The 9,023-nt window shown below is 44.9% G+C and overlaps 1 protein-coding gene across 1 annotated transcript; it reads right to left on the bottom strand.

Annotated features, from left to right (window-relative positions):
* Positions 1 to 8,823, bottom strand: HSPA13 (heat shock protein family A (Hsp70) member 13). Its single transcript, XM_041480278.1, has 5 exons — positions 8,769 to 8,823; positions 6,945 to 7,285; positions 5,045 to 5,258; positions 4,306 to 4,473; positions 1 to 3,367 (listed from the first exon to the last, which is right to left on the bottom strand). Exons 1-5 carry the CDS (start codon positions 8,791 to 8,793, stop codon positions 2,694 to 2,696), a joined length of 1,422 nt encoding a protein of 473 aa, XP_041336212.1. The 5' UTR covers positions 8,794 to 8,823; the 3' UTR covers positions 1 to 2,693.
* Between the last annotated feature and the right edge of the window lie 200 nt (positions 8,824 to 9,023).

Raw genomic sequence — 9,023 nt, 5'->3', positions numbered from 1 at the left:
CAAGGGGTAGAAATTGCTTTTATTAAAAAAAAATCTAAAAGGTTATTTATAAAATGCATTTCATCATTTGCACCGGGAAACAATTAGGGAACACACAATTGTTGAGGCCTCTTGATGCTTTAGGAATTTCAACTCACCAAACAAGCCTTAGCTAGAGAAATTGGTTACACACCTACCACCACAGGCAATCATAAGGATTACAGAAAGATTTCAGCCTTCAAGTATCAACTTTTTTACAGAGAGACTTTTGGTAAGCAGCCCATGTGCATACCTGGAAATATCCACTTAGTGCAGTGGACTCATCTTTAAAATTTGTTTGTGCCAAAATACAGTATTAAAATATACAAAATAAATAATTCAGAAAAAATAATAAATAAGGATGCATTGTGATATCCAGTGTATAGTAACTTCTCTGCTAAAAAATCCAACCTGTATAGACCTCTGAATAAATACCCTTTTGTGGATTTAGTTTTTACAAGTAAACAACCTGCCCTTCCCTTTCAGTTCCCAGATTAACATTGAAGGAGATTCAACTCCCCCAAGGTGAAGGAGGATGTGAAAGAAAAAAGTACTTCATTTATTTGCTTCGAGAGTTTTAACAGCTCCTACCTAACTTGTCCCAAAACTGCAAAAGCTTTTAATAGTTTAACTTCTCTGTGATGTGGTTCTGTTTCTATATAGGTCTGCTTGTTTTACACAGTGCATTAATGAAGACCAAAGTCCTACTGTAACTCCAGTGGATTTTGAGATGAACTTACAGTAGGGCAGAAGGAACGGCCACAATGACTCTATAAAGAGTTGGTGCAGCTGTTGAACTCACACATTTATGTCTGCAAAGCAAAGGCCCCCAGCAGCAACTGAGGACTGTACTGCATTTATCCATGGTGTCACTGAAGAGGCACTTCTTTCACTGCAGGAGTTTTACTTACTGGAAACTCCATACAGACTTAGTTGGGGTCACTTTCAAAGAGGCACAAAGGAAAGAAAGAATCCTCAAATAAAAAAAAAATCCTCATTTTCGATGCAGGAAAATTAAGCAGATGTCAGCAGTACTTTGGGAATCCTCTGTCAAGTTAAACAATGCTGTTGGAATGGCTGTGTGCAACTGTGATTCAATTTAAGAGGTTTTTAATTGGATTACTTCAAAGATGCATTTAGACAATAGCTATGCAAACAGCTGAATCAGCACAATTGATTTATGGCAGTGCCATAAATCAGGCCTACTGCCAGAAGAGTAATAAGCCTATTTTAATATAGTCATAGGTTAAAACAATAAATCTCAGGCCCACACTTTATCTTAGCAAGGTTAATACAAAATTATTCTGGAGAAGACAAGAAAATCCTTAAAACCACCTGTTACTAGAGCTTACTTGATGAAGACTGGGCTGATGGGTGTTGAAACCAGTCTCAACTGAATGACATGTTTTTTGGTAGGAAGTTCCAAGCAGATAATAGAATTCACCTGGTGCTTGATTATTGCTTAATCCCTCCAAAGAGAGAACTGACACCAATTCGTTTTTTCTTCAGATCAGTAACTTTGTTCTCCTCACAACACATTTTCAAGGTATCTGGACAGTGATCTATTTGCCCAAAAGAGTCCTAAGAAGTGCCACCTCAAACCCCAAGTTACACACAACACTGTTTCCTTCTCAACAGGACAGCTACAACCTCTGTTCAGTTTAGAGTAGGGATATGAAAAAACTTAAAACCACATAAGAGCTAAAAAGCACAAAGTAGTTGGGTCAATTTTCATTCACTAGGGCTACAGGAATTACATTTCATCCAGGCCATCCCTTCTGTCCCACATTTTCCATGAGGACAGTATGGCTTGGGGTACTTCAGGGAGATGTCACACGCTTGTAGATGCAGAATGATTAAATTCTTGTTGGTTAAATTCAAGGGAAGACAGGCAGGTGTGGCTTCAAGATACATAAAATCCCTGTAGTTTTAAAATAAGGCAGGGGCAGGTATGAATATTTGGCAATATACCCTTGTTCTCTGTGGAGAACATCACTGGTAAAACAGCAGCACCTGTGTTTAACCATCACAGCCAGGTCAGGAATGAAGCCCTTGGAGACCAACAAACTGCACTGGCAAGAGCTACATTTTCAATAAGGTTTCCTAATCATGGGACAATTTGCCACGGAGCCTCAGCATACCATTATGCTGTTATGAACAGCAGAAGAATCAAGTGAATGCCTCAGTCTCATTTAAGCTGCAAGATGCCTTTAGGAAAGGTGCTTAAATGCTCAAATGGCTCAATCTAATAAATAAGTGTAAGCTGAACACTGCCAGTGCTCTGTGCAATAACACTGCTTCAGTCCTTCCAAGTAAATACATGGACCCAGAAGTACCTCAGTACCACATCATCTCAAAACTCTGGTCACACTCCCTTTATACTTTAAATACACACCGCTCCAGGATTTGCTAATAAAATTTAGCAAGAAAATGTGTGTGTGTGTGTCATCACTGGCATTTTCATCCAATATCCCTCTCCAAGTAAACACAGCACACTTCAGAACTCGTTTGTACCTTTAAAGTAACATCAAGCTTTAGCACAGGTAAGTGTCCAATAACACCTAATGGGAACAGGTGAAAATTGAATAGAATGAAGCTAAGATTAGGTTCCATTCCCAGTCAGATAAGTATGGATCCTGTTGGAGAGCTGGAATGCAATTGAGAAGAGTTTCTTTTCAGTTAAAATTAGTCTTCCGTAAATGTTTGTTAGGGATTTCTATAGCACTGACTTGGAGGGGCCAGGACCCAGCAAGAATTCCTGCTTGGATGGCTACGCCCGTCACAACTGCCAGGTCAGGATCTACGGAGGTGTTGGGTTCCTTTCCAAAGAAGTCTCGAATAACTTCACGTATTTTGGGAATCCGCGTGGAGCCTCCGACTAACACAATTTCATCCACTTCTGCTTTGTGCAGGTGCCCTTCCTGCAGCACCTGTTCAATGGGCACAAGAATCTTCTCAAAAAGGTCCTCATTTAACATCTCAAACAGCTTCCGAGAGATTTCTGTTTCAAACACAACTTCCACAAAGTTATTCTCCTCTACTTTGGAAGTGTCTCCAAGATTTTTCAGGCCTTTTGTGTTTTGTGAGGCCTCACCCTTTAGCGCACTGCTTGTTTTTACCTGGCTTTTTGCAAGTTCTCTTGTAAACTCGTTTGCTGGCAGAGTCAACAGCACCCTCAGTGTAGCTGCCTCATGGACAGTCAGGTTTAATTTAACAGCTTCCACGGCCTGTCTGAGGCGGTGAATCTCCTCTTTCTGTGTTGGCAGAGAACCGTACGTTTGACGGAGCTGATCATACAAATACACCATCAACCTCTGATTGAAATCCTGTCCTCCAAGTTTGTTGTTACCTGAAAGATCAGAACAGAAGGCATCAGACAGAACACCTTCAAAGCCCCAGAAAGCAGCACACTGCTTCTCTTTCACTGGGAGATGGTGCTCAGGGGCAAGAACAATCACAGGACCACAAGTACATGACCTCACAGAGCTGTGACAATAGACAAAATTATTGTCCACTGCACACACGAGGGATAATAATTTCCACTGTTTTGTTTTGACTAAAAACAGTAACTCACTTAGTGGACCTCTGTCTAACTAAATCAGAGTGAAGCTGCTGAATCTTTCTTGCTGTCCCACTCTAACTGGACTGAGCAGCAGCAGCACCTCACATCAGAACTTGCTTGCTGAAGGCAACACAGGCAGCTGGCAATGCACCTCAGAGCTGTGCATGCAGGCCAGCTGAAGCATGGCTGTCTCTTCACTAGTGTAACCAAACACTGCTGCCAGAGCTCTGTGCCCAGGGATGAACCATTCCTACACCAATCACAAAACTTTGGGGTTGATGATCCATGCATTCCCAAACCCTGCTCAGCTCAACTGACACCAAACACCATGCAAGGACGCACCAAAGCACTGGTCAGTGATCTGTCAATACTCCCAGTTTGGGCAAAGGTGACAAAAGGATTTTTAACAATCCCAACCCCCCAAAAGTTCGGTCACAGTAAGTGTAACATGCACCAGCACTTTGTTAGTGGGCACAAAAGTTAAAAAGTTAACAGACATGGATAAAATGAAACCACAACTTACACCTCTGGGTCAGCCAAAACCTACGACTCTGTGGTCTTAATTGCTGAAAGCTGCCACAAACCTAATTTTGCATGAAAATCAGCTGAGAGTACATTGGGAAAACACTCTGTGACATGGTTGGTATGTTTTAAAAGTCCCTCCAATAGCAACTTCAGGTGCACCTTTCCTCCCGCTTCTTGAGAAACAAAAGCATTTTTCTCACCTGCCATGGCTCGCGTGATGAACATCCCTCCCATCTTGTTCAACAGAGACACGTCCAAAGTTCCTCCACCCAAATCCACCACCAGAACATTAAACACATCAGCTTTGTGCAGCCCATAAGCCATAGCAGCAGCTGTGGGCTCGTTGATTACTCGCAAAACGCTGAGCCCTAGGAAGAGCAGAGACAACAAGCAACACTCAGGTACACCTCAGAAAACTGCAGTTCTTACATCAGAATGACATTTGCCATTACTTGTTGGGGCTTTTTCAAACACACCCAAGTTAAGTGTCACATCTAAAGGAAGTATTTTCCTAAGCAGTAATATGCGATGAACTCTTTTCCTTACTTAATCCTAAAACTGTTTCAGCACCGGGGTGAAATCACAAACCATAATGTGCCCAAACACACTGCTTCCAGATAAACCTTGCTAAGGAGATTTATTTCATGCATTCTATTTCTCTTTGAATGATTGTCCAAGGGTGCTCTATATAGTCTCCCTATTTGGAGATTATGAAAAAGACTATTTTTCCTGAAGTAAAGCTTACTTTCAGCCATCTATGTCTGCATTAGCCGGCTGCACCTGTTGGTACTCAGAAGTTCTCAGCTGTTTTTCACAATAAATCCATTCTAAGCTTCTCTATCACTGATTCACAGTTTCTGTATTCTCTACAAAGACCTTACTGTTAGTGAAACAGACCTCAAGCTCTCCAAGAAAAACTCTGGAACAGAGAGACATCACCTGCAAGGTTAGCTGCCTTAATGGTAGAATTACGCTGCCTTTCATCAAACTCTGCTGGCACGGAGATGACTGCCTTGGAAATGGACATGCCAAGGTTGGCTTCTGCCATTTGCTTCAGTTTCAGCAGCAGCTTAGAGCCAATGCCCTCTGGAGTGATGTGAAAGGTTTCATTAGTTGTCACAGAAAATTCAGCTAATCCATTCTTGTTGACAATCTAGAAGGATAAAGCGACACAACCCCCAAGTGAGAAATCTTCCTACACTCCCCCACCCTGTTCCCACCAAATATTTTATTTGCATGTAATCTCTTTATTCTGAAAAAGTTTAAATGTGCTTTTGCCATTTCTGGGCCACTTTTATTCCTTGATTAGGAGGATTATGCAAAACATGCCACTCAAGGGGTGAAAGTATAACCAAACAAATGACACCCACTATGCCCCAGTAAAATACATTAAAAAAAGTTAAGATCTAGAAACTTGGAGTCAACTTCCAACACCAAAGACAGAAGGGATGGTTTTTTAATCATTAGGTTACCTTTCAGGTTTCTAAAAGGAAACAAGCAGCTTGGTACTGAAACAGCTTCTCTTAACAATATTTAAAAATTAAAAAGGCTTCAAAGACCACTTGCAGTACACAATTTTTTTTTTTATTTTTTCAACAAATTCTGCACCATGCTCATATAATGCAGGTTAGTTTTCTTAAAGCCACTTTCAGGTTCTGCTGCTGGTCAAGTAAGTAGTAAAGCGCTGAATGAAAAAACACTGGGACAGAGAAGATGTGGCTTTAAAACCTTTTTGGGTTTTGGTTTTTTGGGTTTTGGTTTTTTGAGGGGAGAGGTTTGTTGATTTTTGTTTGTTTGTGTTTTTATTTTACAATTTCAGGGAGAAGTAAAGTTTCAGCAAAGCACAGTTAGCACTTCCAGTTTAAATTTATCCTTTCAGAGATGGGACTGGAAGGTTACCCAGGAACACATTTCTCAGTAGGGAAACACATGGTCCTCTGGAAAATCATTATGCAGAGGTACACAACTTCCACAACCATTTCCTTCTACTCTCTGGAAACCTCTTACGGTTTTCAGGCACATCACACTGGGCCAAATGACTCAAGATCTGACAAGATGATCAACCACATTTCAGGTATCATAGAATCAGGTTGGAGGGATCTTACAGCTCATCTCCTTCCAACCCTCTAACAGTGGCAGAGACACTTCCCACTAGACAAGGCTGCTCAGAGCCCCATTCAACTTGGCCTTGAACACTTCTGAGGATGGGATGTCCGCAACACCTCTGGGAAACCTGTGCCAGGGCCTCACAGTGTACAGTACCACCCTCACAAAAACAAAAAATGTTTTTCCTAATCTCTAATAAGAAAAAAAACTACTCTCCCTTGGCTTGAAGCCCTTCCCCCTTGTCCTGTCACTCCATCCTCTTGTCAAAAGTCCCTCTTCATCTTTCTTGTGGGCTCTCTTCAGGTACTGGGAGACCCCAGTTAGGTCTCCCCAGAGCCTGCTCTTTCCTAGGCAGAACAATCCCAACTCTCTCAGCCTTTCCTTACAGCAGAGCTGCTCCATCCCTCTGATCACCTTGGTGCCTCCTCTGGCCTGGCTCCAGCAGCTCCCTGTCCTTGCTGTGCTGGGAGCCCAGAGCTGGATGCAGCCCTGCAGGTGGGGTCTCAGCAGAGCGGGGCAGAGGGGCAGAATCCCCTCCCTGCCCTGCTGCCCACGGGGCTTTGGATGAGCCCAGCACACGGGGGGTTCTGGGCTCCCAATGGCCAGGGCATGTCCAGCCTCTCACCCACGAGCACCTGCAGGGCTGCTCTGGATCTGTTCATCCCCAGACTGGATTGTGTCCTGCAGGACATCCCTTACTGCTTGGAGAGAACTGAAGGTGGTGGCTGCCTACCTTAAAGGGATACCTGCTGCTTTCGCTTTGCAGTTCTTCCGAAGTGAAGTCTTTCCCAATAAATCTCTTGGCATCGTAGATGGTGTTCTGAGGATTGGCATCGGCCAGTTCCAGGCCTTCGTATCCCACATGCACCCCCGTGTCCGTGAAGGAGACGACGCTGGGGATGCTGCTGTGCCCGTCCTCATCCGTGATGACCTTCACGGCCCCGCTGCCAGGCAGGAAGACGCCGACGGAGCAGTAGGTGGTGCCCAGGTCAATCCCGATCACCCTGGGGGTGGGCATGGGCAGATACTGCTGTGCCAGGTAGCTGGCTAAGAGCAGGGCCAGCACAGCAGAGCCTGAAACACGGAGTTGGGAACAGCAGGGTTAGGGCACCAACTCTGCAAACCCACAAGTCAATGACACGGTGTGACACGCTGCACCTCCTGCAGTTTTATTTCACAGCCCGGGGCCTGGGTAGCTACCTAATTAGTTTTTAATTTCCTGCTCAACAGAGAGTGGCTAGAAGTCAAGAATTTAAGGCATTAAGTATTAAACTGATTAAGGAAAAAAAGCCCAAGAGACAGCCAACCCAAAAATATAACCACACTGTAATAATTCTATTTCTCTCTGCATGTTTCTGCAATAACACAGGCTAATTAGTACTTCTGAAGGAGTTGCATATGAATGACCCTAAAAGGACATCGAGTTAATGGGGCCACCCAAAATCACAGTGAAACTACGAACTCACAATTCTAACACCTCCAGCTTCACCGGAAGGCTAAAAATAAGGGGAGAGAAACCCATAGTACCTCGTTCTGTTTCAGCTCACAAAAAAGCATATTCCCACACCTCTAAGTCCTTCCTGTACCTTGAAACCCAAGGGAAGACCAGTTTATGTGCAGAAGAGTTTGTTGTTTAGTTGATTTTCTTTTAATTTTACTTATAATCAACAGACACAGGAAACACAAAAGTCTAGCATCAAGTAATAGCTCAGACAATTACCAAAAAAAGGCATCAACAAACAAAATCTCAACAAGAAATGAAAATAAGTTAAATTTCAACATGACCTCTTCTTTTTTTTTCTTTTTCCCAGCACGGAAGGGTGGTCATAGAAGTGCTTCAAACAGACTGGTTGGAAACCTCTGGCTTGCTCTGGGCTGCGAATCTTCGCAGGCTTTTCTGAGCAATGTACCACTGAGCACTCAGGCTTTCACAGCATCCCACAATGGGTCAGGTTAGAAGGGACCACAGGGGTCATCTGGTCCCACACCCCTGCTCAAGCAGGGCCATCCCAGAGCACATGGCACACGATTGCATCCAGATGGTTCTGGAATATCTCCAGTGAGAGAGACTCCACACCCTCTCTGGGTGATGTGTTCCAGTGTTTGGTCACTGCACAGTGAAGAATTTCTTCCTCATGTTCAGGTGAAACTTCCCGTGCATCCATTCCTGCCCATTGCCTCTTGTCCCATTGCTGGGCACCAGTGAGCAGAGCCTGGTCCCTGCTCTGACCCCTCCCTGCAGACACTGGGAAGAATACATTGATAAAGTTCCCTCCCAGTCGTCTTTTCTCGAGGCTCAACAGCCCCAGTCCCCTTAGCCTTTGCTTCTGAAAGGTCCAGTCCCTCATCACCTCTGTTGCCCTCCGCTGGACCCGCTAGAGGAGTGCCATGTCTCTGCTGTTCAGAGGAGCCCAGAATTGGACACAGCATAACACACCGAGCACGGGACGCTCGTGCCACCCTGGTGAGCCAGCCCGAGGCGACACCGGTGGAAGAAAGACGCGAGAACGGAAGCAAAATCCCAAAACCCCGCAGCCCAGCCGCGCCGCCACCTCACCCAGCACTGCCATCTGCCCCGCCATGTCTGCCCGTGGCTCCGCTGCTGACGGCTCTTTCCGGGCCGCGCGGGGCACGCAGGGAATGGTAGTACATATATCCCGCCCGCCCCGCTGCTGCTATGGGCGCAAAAACCACAAGTCCCAATCCGCATCGCGGCGCAGCCGGTTCCGGCGGGTACCAGCCAATGGGCGGGGAGGCGCGTTACCGGTGAGCAGGGGAGGCGGTGCGTGCCCTCTCAGAGGCGCATGCGCAG

The sequence above is a fragment of the Pyrgilauda ruficollis genome, unplaced genomic scaffold (genome assembly GCF_017590135.1).
Source record: "Pyrgilauda ruficollis isolate IOZ18807 unplaced genomic scaffold, ASM1759013v1 scaffold50, whole genome shotgun sequence".
Taxonomy (NCBI): domain Eukaryota; kingdom Metazoa; phylum Chordata; class Aves; order Passeriformes; family Passeridae; genus Pyrgilauda; species Pyrgilauda ruficollis.
The sequence above is the reverse complement of the archived record's forward strand: the minus strand, read 5'-3'. Positions and strand labels throughout refer to the sequence as shown.